Genomic DNA, 16,632 nt, shown 5'->3' on the forward strand with positions numbered 1-16,632 from the left:
GATAACTGAGGGGTAATACACCCCTTCACACATATCGTCAATCGCAGCCACTTTATTCGGAACTGATTTCCTGGTCAAAGACTCTCTGACTTCTGGTAGTCCTCGAGTGTAGCTCATGTTTAGTTTGCCTCACAATTCTCTCCCTGCCAGCAGACACAACGGTATGAATGAAGCTAATGTCCTCATATAGGTCGTTTAAAGTTTTGTCAGTGACCTAAGTACCCGTTATGGCGTCCTGGAACTATAGGTACTTTATCGGACACGTATACTTGATAGATTTGTGTCGGGGGTCGTGCGCCATGCATTCAGATTACTTATCGGACGGTCCACCACCAATATGATTCGTCTTAGTTTATGTAGATGATAAATTGGATATGTCTCTGACCTCTAGCAGTACCGCTCTTCTGTATTGTGGATTTCAACAAGTGATTCCGAGTGCCTCTATGCTCGGCATCAAGGCGATCACAACAAACTCATAGCTGACTGGGCTTATACCACTACGGCTTTCTTGTTACTATATCACCTTATCAGCGCGAAAAGGTATCACTATGCACAACGGCGAGAGCGAGCAACCATGTTACTGGTGGTCCTGCTCACTTTGCGAGCCCAGTCTTTTCTCTGTCTCATGGAAGAAGACTACTAAATATAGTATTTTATATTCTATATACTAATATTATTATTTAGATATTCTATCTATAAGATAGTAGACTCTACGTACTAACTATCTATACTAAAAGAATCGAATCTTAAAGCTATGAAAAGGGCAGGTATAAATAGATATATAATATTCCTTATATAAGGAATATATATCTAAATAGAGTTATATAATAGGATCTAGCCGTAATAGACTACTATTATATAATAAACGGATTAGTAGAGTATAGCTTAAAGATAATAAGAATATAGTATAATTCTTAAAGTAAAGACTAGATAGAGAGAGAACTAAATATATAGAGAGACCGTTCCTTATATATTCCTCCTTATATATTCTAGATCCTTCTCTCAATTAATAATAGGAATCTTCTAGACCTCTAGACATACATATACATTCTATAGCTCTAGTAGTTTCCTTAGAATAGAATAGAGTAGAGTAGAACTCTATAGAACTTATAGACTCTATAGTAGAATCTAATAGAACTCTATAGAAGTTTATATTTCTAAAGACCTTTAGAAGTTTCTAGAGGGTTCTAGAAACTTCTATAAGAGTATAGAGTATTTATATATATAAGTAGATAATATTAGTAATATTAATTACTAATATTAAGCTATTTCTAATAAGGAAATACCTTATAGAAACTTATTAGATATAGTAGAGGTTAAGTTTATAAAAGCTACTACTTTAAGGGTAGAGTATACTACTTATATACGACTACTATATACATATAGAATTAACTAGTAGACTACGTATCTAATACTATCTCTCTATCTTAGAGTCTATATATTATAACTCTTATAGAAGAATAAATATATATCTAATTTTCTATATTAAAGTTAATACTATTAATTACTAAGGTCTATATGTAAAAGTAGGAAGAGCTCTACATAGAAAGATAGGAGTGAGAATACAGACGTGCACGAGTGCCAAGCTCGTCAGGGTCTAGGAAAACGACGGATCCGGATCGAGTACCGTCTGTGCACAATGACCCCGCCACGCTGCATATTCACTTGCACTCTTAACACCGTGAATTCCACATGTAGTATTGCGAAGACACGCTGCTCCAGAGGCCATATTTCATACTTGACCGACCTGTTTCCATAATCAAACCTGGCGTTCTCCCTTTGACCTTGACCTCGTCAAACGTAGCAAACGCGCACGCGAAATACCCCACCTCACCAAAATCCAAGGTTTGCTCCTAAAGGCCAGTGGTAGCCTCGAGCAAGCTATAGAGGTCCAACCCATACTGATCACGATGCCTCCTAAGGGGAAGAAGGGTAAGAAAGCCCAGGACGACTGGGAAGCGGACCTCGGCGAGTCCGTTGGGTCCACTGCGCCTGAAGCTCAAGCTACAAAAGATGAGATACCCGTTGGAGACGACGCTTTCTCTGGTGGTCTTATGGGTCAGATGATGCGCAAGGGAAAGAAGGGCAAAAAAAACAAGCCTCAGCAAGAAATCGTTGAGGGCGAGGACTCGACAGCAGATGACGCCAAGGGCCTCGGGTTGGCTGCGAAAACACCAGTGGAGGTGAATCCAGACGAGGATGATGTGTGGTCAGTTCCGGTGAAGAAACCGCAGCAAGATAAGAAGCCTCAGGTACCAGACGAGGATGAAGATGAGGGCGATGGCACAGGCAGAGTAAAGACCAAGAAGGAGAAGGAGAAGGAGAAGAAAGAGCGTGAAAAACAGCGGAAAAAAGAACAGGTTGATCTCTTCGTATACAAGTTTAATCACACATCAAATTGACCGCTTCATAGGCTGCAGCGAAGAAGAAGAGCACACCGGCTCCCGCCGCGAAACCTGAGACAGCGAAACTAGCTCAAGAAGCCAAGAAAGAACCCGCCCCTGCAAGCAAAGAAACCTCTGCTGCCGCCGGTGGTAAAAAGAAGAAGGTGCCAGCAGCTCTCGCAGCTCTACAAAAGCAACAGGAAGAGCTTAGACTTAGGCAAGAGGAGGAAGCTCGCTTAGCTGCCGAAGAGAAGGAGCGCTTAGAACAGCTCGACCGAGAAGCTGAGGAGGAAGCAAAACGGAAGGAAGAAGCGAAGCAAGCCAAGAAGCTAAAGGAGAAGCAAAAGATTGAGCAATTGAAGAAAGAGGGCAAATACATGACTAAGGCTCAAAAGGAGGCACAGGCCAAAGCTGAACTGCGTCTCAAGCAATTAGTGGAAAGTGGAAATGTCAAAGTCGCAGGTCTCGGAGAAGAGGGCACAGACGGAGCAGATCAAAAGAAGAAGCCCACCTACGATAGAAAGAGGAAAGGCAAGAAGGGAATCGAGGACAAGAAAGACGCACAGGCTGAGGAAGAAGATGCTCGGAAGAAGATGGAGGAGCTTCGACTCAAGGACGAAGGTGACAAAGCTGCAGCAGAGAAAGCAGCCAAAGAAGCGGTCGAGACAGAGAAAGCAGAAGCCAGTGACGACCAGGGAGATTGGGAAGACGAAGCTGAGAAAGACGGTATCAAGGACAGCTGGGATGCTGACTCTGAAGAAGAGATTGAGCAGCCAGTAGCGAATGCAGCTACTACCACCAACGGCAAATCAGCACTGCCCAGCTCGCAGAGTACAGTGGAGGCCTCAGATTCCGAAGAAAACTCTGAAGAAGATTCTGAAGATGACAGTGATCCTGAAGAAGAAGCCCAGACGAGTGCCGCAAAGCGTGCGGAGGCTGCTCGCAAGGCCGCTGCCGTCGAGCGAAGACAGAAAGCACGCGAAGAAGCTCTGGCAGCACGTTCAAAAGAGGACCTCCGCTCTCCTATCTGCTGTATCCTGGGACATGTCGATACTGGTAAGACCAAGCTTTTGGACAAAATTCGACAAACCAACGTCCAAGAGGGCGAAGCTGGCGGTATTACACAACAGATAGGTGCTACATACTTCCCAGCCGAAGCCTTGAAGAAAAAGACACAAGTTGTCAATAAAGACAATACATTCGATTTCAGGGTTCCTGGTCTTTTGGTCATTGACACACCTGGTCACGAGTCTTTTACCAACTTGCGTACCAGAGGGTCTTCTCTCTGCAACATGGCTATTCTGGTTATCGACATTATGCACGGTCTCGAGCCACAAACCATCGAATCTTTAAACCTCTTGAAAGCTCGCCGAACGCCTTTCATTGTCGCCCTCAATAAGATAGACAGACTCTACGGCTGGAACAAGACGGCTGACAATGGCTTCCAAGACAGCCTGAGCAAGCAGAAGAAGGATGTCAAGGCCGAGTTTGCCGATCGTCTTAACAAGGCTAAGATTGCTCTTGCTGAACAGGGCCTCAACTCTGAACTCTTCTACGAGAATAAGTCGCTATCGAAGTTTGTCTCTATCGTCCCTACATCCGCCCATACTGGTGAAGGTATTCCAGATCTACTCAAGCTACTTATCACTCTTACGCAGGACCGCCTTACCAGCAGCCTAATGTATCTCTCTGAGGTTGAGTGCACTGTTTTAGAAGTGAAAGTTATTGAAGGCCTCGGTACTACTATCGATGTTGTTCTTTCCAATGGTATTCTGCGGGAAGGTGACCGCATTGTGCTTTGTGGTAAAGACGCGCCTATAGCAACGAATATTCGAGCCCTGTTGACACCTGCTGAAATGAAGGAGCTACGAATAAAATCGCAATACGTGCACAACAAAGAGATCAAGGCTGCCATGGGTATCAAAATTGCTGCCGATGGACTCGATGGTGCGATTGCCGGTTCTCGTCTCCTTGTCGTGGGCCCCGACGACGATGAAGATGACCTTATGGATGATGTTTTAGAAGATCTACGCGGTCTCTCAAATAACATTGCCAAGAACAAGCAAGGTGTCTCTGTGCAAGCGTCTACACTTGGATCCCTCGAGGCTCTACTCGAGTATCTCCGCGTTGAAAAAGTGCCCGTAGCCAACATCTCCATTGGCCCCATCTTCAAGCGTGATGTTCTCCCGGCCACAATTATGCTGGAAAAGGCGCCCGAATACGCCATGATACTCGCTTTCGATGTGAAGGTCGACAAGGAAGCACAAGAGTTTGCTGACAAGTATAATATCAAGATCTTCACAGCTGACATCATCTACCATCTGTTCGACAATTTCAAGAAGCATATGGATCAGTTTAGGGAAAAGAAGAAGGAAGAATCGAAGCTACATGCTGTCTTTCCATGCAAGTTGAAACCGATTGCCGTTTTCAACAAAAACAATCCGATCGTTATAGGTGTGGATGTTGAATTAGGTAGTTTGCGTCTGCTGACGCCTGTGTCAATCGTCAAGATTGATCCAGCAACCAAAAAAAAGCAAATCATTCCATTGGGTAGGGTGTATGTATCTCAGTATCCCCAATCTTTATGGCCGCCAGCCAGGCTAACATTCATTCTAGCACGTCCATCCAGCGCGAGCACAAAGACATTCCCATCGCCCTTAAGGGATCTCCATCCGTTGCCGTCAAGATCGAAGGACCCAATCAGCCTATGTACGGTCGACATATCGAGGAGACGGACCCGGTGTACAGTTCCATTAGTCGGCTGAGTATCGACACGCTCAAGGAGTTCTACCGCGATGAGGTCAAGAAGGAAGAATGGGCTCTACTAAGAGATTTCAAGCCGCTTTTCGATATCTCGTGAGTCTAAGTTGAGATATATGACAGTCTAGGAGGACTGGAAGTCAATAAAAAGCAAGAGGACATGTACAAGTGTCATGGGTATCATGATATGACCCTCTGCAAAACAAAAGTCTCTTAACTCTGCATCAGTGTACCCGGAGCGTATCTGTAAGTAAGTACTTAGGTGAGAAGGATCTTCGTATGGGCATCACGAATATCCCTGACCATTAACATTCATTTTCGTTCTATACATCTCCAGAACAGTCTCTCACAGTATCACTGCCTATGGACCACGGTGTTGGATTACAGCGCTTAACATAGTATCAAGCTGAATTTGTCTCGTCAGATTAAATGACGTGGGTGCTACTTCTATATGCAAATAATCAGTAGAAGTATGTGATTACATCTGGAACGTATGGTAAAGGTGAGCAGGATGTCGTGTTGGGCTGACTACCGCGAACAATATTGATGACCACCATCGTCGCAGCCCTGTCTCACCAAGCTTAACCGACACACAGCCAGAAGAGGTATTCTTCATTCTGTACGGTCGTGATCGACCATGGTACAAATCAGCATGTTCGATAACATGGCTGCCATCAGGAATCAAGCTGCTTGAGAAGTTGAACCAGTGCCATATGTAAGATTCGCATGAGCAACGGGTACATATTCATACAATGGGTGGAACCCCATCCAGTGCCTTCGGCAAGCCCCCAGTACTTTCATCCTCGAAAGGCAACAAGGTCTATCATCAGCAAGCTAAACCTAAAAACCATTAAGCTCTAATAGCTTCAGTCAAGGCAGATTTTCATCGCTGTTATTTTATCCAACCTAGACCAGTCTTCCTACTCCGTCGATATCAGGAGGGGACACATTGTTCAATTGGGTCGTCGCGGAGATCGAGTCCAATAATCAATGTATAAGAAGAGCCTACCAGGGTGGTACCATTACTATGTGACCACTTGCGCCGGGCAGAAATTTGGTACGTATTACAGTATATTGTGAGAGAAAGATGTTCGATTGATTCAATTATTTAGGTCATCTTATTGTTCTTTGCTTTAGTATAGGATCTCCCCTTGGTTGATTTGTCGCGCTGTCGCTCATTTGAGATGCACAATTTAATCAATTAAAGTCTAGAAGTCCATGAATTATGTTCTTCTGGTGCATCTATAGTAATACAATGGTACCACACGCTCGTCCTTGCAATGAAGCCAACCCGAAGTGCTCTAATATGAAAACCTATGTGTAAGAATGTCACCAGGGTGCTGAAAAGTTGAATACTTCTTGGAAACTGTCATCATCCTAAACCTTCTTTCTCTCATTCAATTGACATGGCCTAACTTACCAGGCTCTATCCGACTGATGTCGTGCTAACTTCGATGTCAAAGCTCCACAATCAGGAGATGTAGACGTATTCGCCTGCATATCTAGCTCATCTACGAATTCAGGATTCAGGGACTAATAGAACTCGACAGTCCGGGGTCGTCGCTAGCCATTGATATGTAACCCGATATACCATAGGTTATCTTGTCGCCTTTCTGCCATACTCGCGAGATTACGGTCACATGTAGGGTAATGTCGGGTGACTCAGATATCATTCTTCCCATCATGCTTCGAATGTTTATCAACACATCAACATAGGTGATAGTCATAATCACGACGGAATACAGCGGATATGAACACATGTATCTACTGGCAGCAGTACAAACAGAAGCAGGTCTTCTTGCGTGCATAGTCTTACAAACAGTGCCAAACACTTATTGCGGCCAAGATTGACGCCTGACATGAACAAGCAGCATATGTGGGATTGTTGTTACCAAGGAAGCCATCTTACTGAGAAGTGATCGATTGCCGTGAGACCAATGGTGCCTTGTATGTTGATACGTCACCATGATCACTGACAACGAAGGATCACTGCGGACCCACTAAGTCTACAGACACGGATGCAACTGCCGCACCGGGATCCGAAACAGAGGGGGTATCCTTAAACCCGTAAATATTTTCGGGACGATAGAAAGGGCATATCTTCTAGAGTAGAGACTTTTCAGCGCCTGTTCCAAGGCTAGAAGTCGCCAAAGCCACAGGAATCTAGAGAAGTGCTTTATGTGCTCCCATAGCTTAAGCATTCCTCGTGACATAATTACTCCTCTGTGCTTAGTTCTCATTTCGGTCATGTTTTCCATGTACCATGATACTAAGCAAGCTCTTGGTGTATGCTTGAGATGGTACCTGTACAATTCATATCGCCGACAGATTGCAGTACACTCTCGACAAGAGATCGTGACACCTGAAGCATCAAACCCTCAACGTGCGTACTGATTTTCTTGCGATAGTAGAAAGAGCAGAGCAGGTCAGAATTAGCAAATCGAGAATAGAATTCTGACGTCCGAATTGTTTGTATTTACCTACACTAGACAGCCTCGTAGACGAGCTAATACCTGTGGCTGTGATAAGATTCGGCCAGTATGTAGGAAGGTTCATACCTAGGAAATGTCTAAGTGTTGTATTAATGAGCATGACAGAGTATCTATAGTTACATAAGAGTACAGCTTATTCCAGAAACACCTGGTCTTCTACCCTGCATGTTCAACAATCTCACTCACTAGCTGTCCATTCTTGATGTACGTTCTGATCTGCTCCGGGGTGGGATGCTCGGTGTAGTCACCATCCTCCTGCGCTGGTGGTATGTTGATGTTTATACTGCTGCACTTGCTGGTGAAGATCTCCGTACTGAGGCTGTCTTTGCTGAGATATATCGATGCACCATCAACTTGGTCTAGGAGTACAGTAGGTAGACTTCCCAGCACCTGAAGAGCAAAGTTTGGACATTTGATCACATCGACGGATGATACAAGGGTGTCGATAACGAGGGATGCTCGCGAGGAATTATCAATACTGATGGAATTGGCTTTGCCAATGATACGAATTGTGGCTTTATTGCATTTCGTGATCAGTACAGATTGCTTGAGATTGGCCTCAATCTCAATCATTTCATCAGGGGATTCAAAATTTTCCTGACTGGGTATTAGTAACAAAGCCCTCAAATGCTGAGCTGCACTTACTATTATCCACTTCTGGCCATCAAGCTCCTTCCTGGGGGGTTTCTTTGTCCTCATACTTTCGGGCTTTGGTTTTTTTCCTGGGGGCGCTGGAGACTTGCTCCTGCTGATCAAAGAAGATTGGCTATTACTTCTTTGAGGCACCGATGAGGATGTTCTTAGTGAAGGGTTTTTGTGAGTCATTTGACTTGCATCAACTTTCTTCAATCCCTTGGTGACGTCTGAGCCCTTATTGAGTTGGTCAAAGACAGCACCCATGTCACCTGTCGGAGCCGTTCCCCGAGAAGCACCCGGCGCTGGCGGCAATTGGGGTGGGATCGCATCGAAGGTTGGTAACGGTGGCGGGGGTGGCGGTTGGGGAGGTCCACCAGCAGGAACTGCACCATTCACAGTAGAACAGTCTTTAGCTTTGACCTGTTTCAAGGCTTCAATAGCATCGATGCCATCTTTGTTCCAAGGTACCCCTCGTTCGTAGAACTTCTTGACATACGCAATAAGATCCTTGTATATAGAATAGTACGCCTGAACCCATTCGGTGTGCTGTGGTTGTCTGGACCCTGATGAGTTGAGATACTTTTACAAATCTGAGTAGTCTTACTTTTGCTTGAGAACCTTGTTTCCGTACATCTGAGCGCCGCCAAAAAGTTCCGAAACATAGTCGGCAGGTTTAGGATTGCTATCGACCGTCACCCATCCCAAGGCCCCGACTCCATCAGCTACCATAGATAGATGGTCTTTCAGCTCAGAAGCGCGGTGTGACTGTCGAACCTCGTCCACCTTTTCAATTGCTCCTTGAAGGTCTCTCAAGACTTCCATGTATTTCGAGGACGCTACATCAGGCTTCTTGGCCTTTGTTGTGACAAGGAGAAACTGTTTCTGAGCTTCGAATGCGCTAACAACTGCAGCGGCCTGTTCCCCAAGGACAGGGTCAAGTTGGGCGCTCTGAGTCTTCCATGCCTGGACGCCTTTAGGGCCTGCTATAAGTTCATTGTACCCTTCTACCGATGGTGGCAGCATCGATATCATGGGGGGAGATAGAGCTGCTGGGGCTGTAGGAGTCTTCGCAGTAGCAGGCGTAGTAGCTATAGCTGTGACTGGGGTCGCAGTTGAAATTGAGCCCCGTTGGCCTTCCTGCTCAAAAGTTGACGATGCAATATCTTCGAGCCGAGAGGTAGCAGCTTCAAGCCTAGAAATCAATACCGTCAGCGCGGTGTTACCAGCTGTTACGGGTGTAGTGACCCGATAGCTCAGACGGTCGGGCATTGCGAAGGGTAATCGGAAATAGTGCTTTGTCGAGGATGAAAATGAAATGAAACGAACCGCTTTATGAGAGTCGTAAGGTTATGCATGTTGTTTGCCGCCATATCTGCCGGGATATGCGCAGCTGCAAGGAAGTACTGATGGTAATGGTGCAACGGGGATGCTCAAATGATTGATCGCAAGATGTGTTTAGTGGCTAACGATTACCAATCGATGCGACGACAAGATTCCGCAGTGCGTCGAACGACAGAGCCCGAACAGGTATTGTAGAGTGCGAATAGAGCTGTATATAGAGCAGACGATGACTTTGTACAGATGCCTGGCTGCGACGATGTGAGAAGTAGAAGTTTAAGGAGAGGATGGATGCCTTGATGCCTTGTTGGATCGTCCCGTCTCCCTGAGATATAGTGCAGTCTGCCTTTCCCAACATACAAAGACACTGTGTATCTCGAAGCTCCTCGCACGCTCAAATAGTCGATGAACTTTCTTTCAGACCTCTTCGTCAGGTGTTAAGTCTGTAGATTGCAATTTGGTGCTGAACATTCTCATACAGTCGGTAATATCAACACAAGCAGGCGTAGTAGACTTCTCCCAGCTCGACTAAGAATGGATGATCCGATGAGGAACGTGCCTCAGACGGACGTGAGAATAGATTTCTGTACTCTTGGCATGTTTATAATTGGTATCGAGACTCGACTCGACTATGCTAAGGCTCATCAATGGAAGAGCTGACAAAGGTAAATAGATGAAATACACTTCCCACCACCCAAGCCAGCAGCGACGAACATTATTGGCGGCGCAGGTGCATATTCGGCATTGGGCGCGCGATTACTGTCACCGCCACCGCTATCGAATTCGGTTGGATGGATAATTGATTGCGGGTCTGACTTTCCGTCAGACCTTCGCAAGAATATTGCGCAATGGTGCACTACGTGTCTCATGCGCGAAACCCCCAATAGACTGACTACGAGAGGATGGAACGGATATGGCGAGAACGAACACAGAGGTATGTACTAGAAACATGTAATTTGCAACCTTCACGAACATTCTAATCTAACTTAACAGCTTTTCGATATACCACACCAAAGCTACGGCTTGATCATGAGTCCCTGGACTACAATCTATTAAGATCCAAGTCATTCCATCTCATATGCTCTCCTAAGAGATGTGTCGAGATGACGAAGGGTATCATCTGTCGCCGGAATCAAATGCCTCATGCACAGCCTGGAGATCCGCCGCTGTTCATCTGGGAACCCGTGCCCGACCTTTGTAAGCCAGAGGAGCTTGAGAACTGTCTGGAAGCTTTGCATGCTGTTGACATAGTGAGCCCCAATCACTCCGAACTCGGAGACTTTTTTGGAGTATGCGCTATAGACGGCGATGATGTGAGTAAGTCCTTTGTCAAACAGTGTGCTGATTCCTGGCTTGCCTCTGGAATCGGCAGAAATGGGCTTGGTGCTGTTGTCGTGCGAGCCGGAAAGGACGGATGCTATGTTGCCACCAGGGAGAAAGCGTCATGGATGCCACCATATCACCGAAATGCAGATAAGGTCGTCGATCCGACAGGTGGTGGAAATGGTTTCCTTGGAGGCTTGGCCATTGGACTTGTCCGCAGCCAGGAGGAAGATTGGGTTTCAAAGGTCGAAGATGGAGCTTGCTGGGGATCAGTGGCTGCAAGTTTTGCAATTGAGCAAATTGGTATGCCAACGCTCGAAAGTAGAGATGACGGAGAACTGTGGAACGGACAGAGCGTTTTCCAACGACTTTCGGAATACAAAGAGGGGCTGGAGCAGTATGTACAGCCTTGAGTGCTAACCAGCACACAACCCAAGGTCCAAACAATAGGTTTTACTTCTAGTTTTCCTCACATGCTCAATTGATGTCCCAATGGGCCGAGAGCGCGCTCCTTAGGCCTTTGACCTTGCTTCTGCTTCTCTGATCTCCCTACTCCACCTGTGACAATTCAGTCTACTTTCTAGCATGTCGACAACGAAGCTTACCATCTGCTGGGATAGAATCTGTCGGACCTAGGCATTTTTCCGTAACGCTCTTCTCGGCTCGCACTGACCGACAACGCCACTCCGCAGAGTCCGATGATTACAGCTCCCATGATAGCTGTGTTGGCCTTCCAATTTGCGGGCCTCGAATACCATCCACCAGAGGGTGACCAAACGTGTTTGGGATACCTATAGAGAATTGGTAGTTAGTCCTCGAGCATGAATGGAGTGGGCGAGACCCAGTGACTCGCATACAGGACCTTGTCGGCGGTAGACCGCACGATCTTCCCATCTTTCAAGGATTCAAGCTTGTAAGGGTTCGGCCGAGTCGTAAGATGGGGTTCTCCGTGATGTGGTTCTGCATTGATACCTAGATGAGCGGCAGCGATCTCCTGTCTTGTAGATTTGGGCAGAGAAGCAAGTGTTGTTTGACGGTTGTCTGGTGACGGAGTTAGCTGGGTGGATCGCAGCGATATCATATATCTTACCTTCTACGCGTTTCAGTGCTTGGAATAGTTCGTCAATCTCTTGACCGGAGGCGCCCATTTTGAACGATTGTGGTGTCATGTACATCCGTACCTCCAACGTCGTCGTGACGAGTGGTGGTTCGCCGCTGAATCAAGATTACATAACACCACGCTAATCCGAATGTGCATGAAGAAGGAAAGCTTCGGTCACGAATATTTTCTATGAGCAGCACACGCCCCTATCTTGAAACTGTTCGACGTCTTCTCGCTCCGCTTTGCGTTCTTCTCCCGTCCTCCACATTTTCTCCAATGAAGCGATTACGGATACAAAGATGGGGTCGCCAACTCCTCTCGCTTCGGACACAACCTACATCCATTCCCTACCTTCCTCGTCCAGCACAAAGTTCATATAGATCAGTTCAACACCGCGCCCTTTCCGCATCAGCAATACACAAATACCCTCTGTCGACGCAGAACCTAGGAGAAAATGGATATGGGGCAACACAAGGACAAGAGCAGGTAGAGCAAGACTTGGACAGAAGCCAGTGGGTTCAGGAAACCAATGAAGAGTATCACGAGCGCAAAGCAGCGGATCGTGACAGAATTGCTAAAGAGTTCGCGGACCCTGATCTGCTACTCGGATCGCCATCTCCATCGGTGGCGCGACAGTCCGCCAAGCTCGCAGCACTCCACGCTCGATTATCATTACCTACACGATTTCCTCTAGAGACCCTTGCACGCACATTGGTACATCCAACAGCAAATCCTTCATCAGAATACAACAATGAATCCCTCGCAGTGCTAGGAACAGACCTGTTAGCATACTATGCCGCTGAGCACCTCCTCTGCCATTATCCTCGATTGCCTATGTCTGTGCTATTCGCGGCTCAATGGGGTTACGTAGGGCCACACACTCTTTCTGCTATGGCATCGGAATGGGGCATAGAGCACGCATATCCCGGAGACGAGGTTGAACCAGGGCATCTTATGTTCATGTCGGCAGATCAATCCCCAGACGCATTGCGAATGCAAGAACAAGCGGAAAACCTAGTGCTGAAAGGCACAGCAAATGTTCTTAAACGTGGAGCAAATTGGCTCAGTCAGCGTGACCAATTCGGCGAAATGCACCCCTCGAAGGAGATACTAGACCAGATGGCTGAAGCAACAAAGCAGGAAGGTCTCCGAACAGCAACGGCCATAGATGCCAACGCGTCTTTCATACGGGCTCTGTTTGGCGCAATCTATCTCCACTGCGGCCGTATAGCTACTCAGCGCTTCTTCACCTCTCACTTACTCTCCCGTCAACTCGATATAGCCTCCATCTTCGAATTCAAGAAGCCCAAATACGATCTCTCGAGGCTGTGTGCTCGAGAAGGCTTCGATCCGCCTGTCGCTCGCCTCATATCCGAGACTGGGCGCCTGAGTAGACATCCTGTCTTTGTTGTCGGCGTATTCAGTGGGGAAGATGAGCTAGGACAGGCCGCTGGCGCCAGCCTCGATGAAGCGCGTACCCGTGCTGCCGTTGCGGCGCTAAAGAGTTGGTATCTGTACAGTCCGATGGAAGTCACGAAGCCCAGCAGCGTTGAGGGAGCGGGCAATAAAAGTAAGTGGATACCTAATATGGTTGACCCGGGCGAGGTCGTCACTTGATCGAATAGTGTGCAGGCACTATAACCTGAGCAAGAGGAATACAATGACGAAACCATGAACGATCATCCGCCGTGCGGATTTCAAAAACTGTCGTTTTGAGAGCGAATAGTGGATTCTCAAGTCGTAGCTGTGAAAAGCAGCCACCTGTATCCACTTATATATACATATTGTACATTAGAAAATCAGCGGGGCTATGTAAATCATGATAGAGACTTTCGAAGTCCTTCCATATCTATGTCTACGTATGGTAAGCTATTTATGACTACAAACGCATGTAACAAGAAGGTGCTATCAAGTACATTTACGCCTCTGAGTATCGAATGCAGCTCCAGCTCCAGCCTCGAGTTCTCACGAAAAATGATCTGCATGATCTCCCTGTCCTAATTTCTTCCCTCCTTCACCCCTGCGCACCTTCGCTCGCCTCCTTGCCTCCCTCGTAACCTTCTCCGTCTCGAGTCGTAACTTCTTCTTCCGCTCATAGACCGCACGCACAGTTCTCTTCGTCCTCTCGGCGCCCTCTTCGAAATTTGCCTTAGCCAGCTGCACAACGCTCTCTATTTCTTCTGGGCTGTACACGAAATTCCACGTTGACATGAAATCAGATGTGGAGGGGTTTATGCCGGGAACGGAAGGATTGGGGACGAACGGATTGTAGACAACGGTGATACCAGCATTTGGCGTCATGAGTTGCCAGTCTTCTTCTACGACATGTGATGTTGGGGGGATGTCTGCTGAAGTGCGTTCCTCAGTGGTGCCAATCCAGACGTTGCAGAACCCGAGGTCCTTCTCAACGTTTGCACTAGGCCTGCTGTCCTTATCATCGGAATCTTGTGCCTTGGCAAGTTTCTGCTGCGCGTCAGCTTCAGTGTTGGCTTGTGCTGATTCGAATTCCTGGTTGATTTGCTCTTTTGTTTCGCCCACAGTGGGCCATCCTGCGCCGATGGGCCAACCTTTGATGCCACGCTGGCGGGCATAGCCGTCAACAACTTTGAGCCAATTATCTTCCCTGACGTCTGCGGAGGCATCGAACGCAATAATAATGTCAACTTCGCGGCCGGGGCGAAGTAGTGGGTAGATTGGGAGATTGTTGCTCATTCCAGCATCCATGAGCTCGAGGTACTTCGATTCGAAAACATCTTTAGGGACAGATGTGGGAAGCGCACCTTGCATGCCTAAGGCAAAGTTGGGAATGGTGGCAGGATCGATCGGGTGTATCTTTACGAGATCATCGTCGCGTTCAGCGATGAGTTGGTCGATGCCTCCGAATCCCGAGAGACTTTTCACGATAGGGCGAATCTCTTTATAATAGTGCGAGAGTGTAGCACAGAAGGCACTGCCCCAGATGCCCATCATTATAGGGACACGGGTCTCGGGGAGTACCATGCCATTATTCTGCCAGACGGTTTTACCATTTTCAAATTTACGACCCATCGCCCAGGTTGGAATTCCGGCTTCATATTCCTCACACCAAAACTCGTATGGGGTGATTCTTAGCCAGTCAGATTCGTAACGAATGTAACAGGGGCAAAGTCTACTTACTCGAACCACTGGAACCATGCCTCTCTCTTGGCCCTTTCCTTCGCTGCCTCTACACTCGTTTCATTCTGCTCTTGAAATGGTATCTCGTGTCGAACAGCTGTGTAAATAGGCATCGGAAACTTCCCGCCATCAGTATATCGGCGCTGATTAGAAACTTTGAGATCTGCGTCATGTACAGCAAGTTCTCCCTTTGGGACGAGTAGACGTGCTGCGAGTAATAGTCCATAAACATCAACCAGTCCGAATTCAGCGTCGGGTGTTCCTTTTAGCTTTTCCACGAGTCCACCAAGCAGATACTTATTCGTGGGGGCCGAGTTTAACAGTGACAGGGCTGTCGGTGGGAACGCAATGTGAACACCCAGTCGACTTTTGAGGTGTCTGATGAGGTTTTGGTGGTTCTGGCCTGTGATGGAAGAATAGAAAAGTGCTTGCATCCAACAGCTCCCACTGACTCCAGCCGAGTAGGTCACACAATCGAACAGTCCAGCCTCCTGGGCAGACAAGTAAGACGAGGCACCTGCAACTAATGCTCTCAGGCCCCCACCAGAGCCACACATAGCAATGACCGGAATATCGTTCGGGTGAATATCTTCCTCCTTGAGATCCAGATAGCTGGCTAGAGCTTTACGCGTGAAGTGTCGCCGGTTGTCGAGGAAATTCTTCTCTTGTGGGCATATCTCGTTCGACACCCTGACCGCTGCGTCCCATATGATCTCAGGATTTGACTCAGGATCATGAGCTTCCCACCATATTTGTTCGGCGAGTGATCCCGGAGCCATTGAGAGCTCATTTTGCAATTTTGTGATGAACTCCGGCAGGAGCTTGACCCAGTCAGGAACTAATAGGTTCGTGATCTTGTCGCCTATAGATTCAAAGTCTATCCAAGGCCTCTTCCCTTCGCTGTCCTCACTCCTCTGCGTTTGTGATGGAGGGGACTGGGCGCCTGAACCATCTACGCATGCGGCGGGTGCGTCGGTACTGGTCTGCTTCCTTCTTTGATCTTTGCTCCTTTCGATGATAGGTGCCTCTCGTCCCCAGCGCGAGAATCTGTCGGAGCTATCGCATTTTCTTTGAGATTGGTGAAAGTAGACACCTACTTTCTCGAAATGACCATGACTCTGACCGTACAGGAGGAGGCCTGCAGCAGCAGCCACCGCAGTCGCATGCGCTGCACTTGACAAGTGAGTAGGACGGGCTTCCGGGTGTCGGTGGGCGGTGCGAGTCGAGTATCTAATCACTGTTAGTAGCCATAATGCGCAAGGTCTCCGTAAATCCTTACTGTCGGGCAGCAAATCCTATGCGGCGATGGGCGGGGACCGCATGCGGCCTATGCATAGTTGTTGTTCTCCTAGAAGCGACTGCAAGCACCTACAAGGAACACAAATGGTGAAAAAATTAGCGGATATTCAGAACGCTAGATGGGCCACTTTTGCTCCTAGGC

The 16,632-nt window shown here is 47.4% G+C and overlaps 6 protein-coding genes across 6 annotated transcripts; 3 read left to right on the plus strand and 3 right to left on the minus strand.

The window, feature by feature from the left end:
• Nucleotides 1–752: 752 nt before the first annotated feature.
• Nucleotides 753–997, minus strand: EJ05DRAFT_474519 (uncharacterized protein; the record flags this gene model as incomplete). Its single annotated transcript, XM_033743616.1, has 1 exon — nucleotides 753–997. A coding segment is annotated over one exon (168 nt), but the record flags the coding sequence as incomplete, so codon positions are not given.
• Nucleotides 998–1,910: 913 nt separating this feature from the next.
• On the plus strand, nucleotides 1,911–5,244 carry EJ05DRAFT_436509 (uncharacterized protein; the record flags this gene model as incomplete). The annotated part of the gene is made up of 3 exons (XM_033741748.1): nucleotides 1,911–2,360; nucleotides 2,414–4,941; nucleotides 5,001–5,244. The coding sequence occupies 3 exons, from the start codon at nucleotides 1,911–1,913 to the stop codon at nucleotides 5,242–5,244; spliced, it is 3,222 nt and encodes a 1,073-aa protein (XP_033603113.1).
• Nucleotides 5,245–7,792: 2,548 nt separating this feature from the next.
• On the minus strand, nucleotides 7,793–9,541 carry EJ05DRAFT_498620 (uncharacterized protein; the record flags this gene model as incomplete). Its single annotated transcript, XM_033746710.1, has 3 exons — nucleotides 7,793–8,233; nucleotides 8,282–8,828; nucleotides 8,877–9,541. 3 exons carry the CDS (start codon nucleotides 9,539–9,541, stop codon nucleotides 7,793–7,795), a joined length of 1,653 nt encoding a protein of 550 aa, XP_033603114.1.
• A 304-nt stretch (nucleotides 9,542–9,845) lies between these two features.
• On the plus strand, nucleotides 9,846–11,683 carry EJ05DRAFT_450412 (Ribokinase-like protein). The gene is made up of 4 exons (XM_033742369.1): nucleotides 9,846–10,220; nucleotides 10,284–10,544; nucleotides 10,604–11,491; nucleotides 11,539–11,683. Exons 1-3 carry the CDS (start codon nucleotides 10,145–10,147, stop codon nucleotides 11,344–11,346), a joined length of 1,080 nt encoding a protein of 359 aa, XP_033603115.1. The 5' UTR covers nucleotides 9,846–10,144; the 3' UTR covers nucleotides 11,347–11,491; nucleotides 11,539–11,683.
• EJ05DRAFT_450413 (ribonuclease III) lies at nucleotides 11,587–13,961 on the plus strand. Its single transcript, XM_033742370.1, has 2 exons — nucleotides 11,587–11,713; nucleotides 12,448–13,961. The coding sequence occupies exons 1-2, from the start codon at nucleotides 11,632–11,634 to the stop codon at nucleotides 13,650–13,652; spliced, it is 1,287 nt and encodes a 428-aa protein (XP_033603116.1). The 5' UTR covers nucleotides 11,587–11,631; the 3' UTR covers nucleotides 13,653–13,961.
• Nucleotides 13,962–14,000: 39 nt separating this feature from the next.
• On the minus strand, nucleotides 14,001–16,526 carry EJ05DRAFT_498624 (FabD/lysophospholipase-like protein; the record flags this gene model as incomplete). Its single annotated transcript, XM_033746711.1, has 3 exons — nucleotides 14,001–15,141; nucleotides 15,192–16,421; nucleotides 16,471–16,526. 3 exons carry the CDS (start codon nucleotides 16,524–16,526, stop codon nucleotides 14,001–14,003), a joined length of 2,427 nt encoding a protein of 808 aa, XP_033603117.1.
• Nucleotides 16,527–16,632: the final 106 nt, after the last annotated feature.

The sequence above is a fragment of the Pseudovirgaria hyperparasitica genome (genome assembly GCF_010093815.1).
Source record: "Pseudovirgaria hyperparasitica strain CBS 121739 unplaced genomic scaffold EJ05scaffold_4, whole genome shotgun sequence".
NCBI lineage: Eukaryota > Fungi > Ascomycota > Dothideomycetes > Acrospermales > Acrospermaceae > Pseudovirgaria > Pseudovirgaria hyperparasitica.

Bases quoted from the DNA above. Each gene is read 5' to 3' on its own strand.
- EJ05DRAFT_450413 (XM_033742370.1), top strand. From the start codon at position 11,632: ATGATTACAGCTCCCATGATAGCTGTGTTGGCCTTCCAATTTGCGGGC. The intron at 11,714-12,447 runs GTTTGGGATACC...TTTCCGCATCAG, and splicing joins ACCAGAGGGTGACCAAACGT to CAATACACAAATACCCTCTG.
- EJ05DRAFT_450412 (XM_033742369.1), top strand. From the start codon at position 10,145: ATGGATGATCCGATGAGGAACGTGCCTCAGACGGACGTGAGAATAGAT. The intron at 10,221-10,283 runs GTATCGAGACTC...AAAGGTAAATAG, and splicing joins TCTTGGCATGTTTATAATTG to ATGAAATACACTTCCCACCA. The intron at 10,545-10,603 runs GTATGTACTAGA...CTAACTTAACAG, and splicing joins TGGCGAGAACGAACACAGAG to CTTTTCGATATACCACACCA.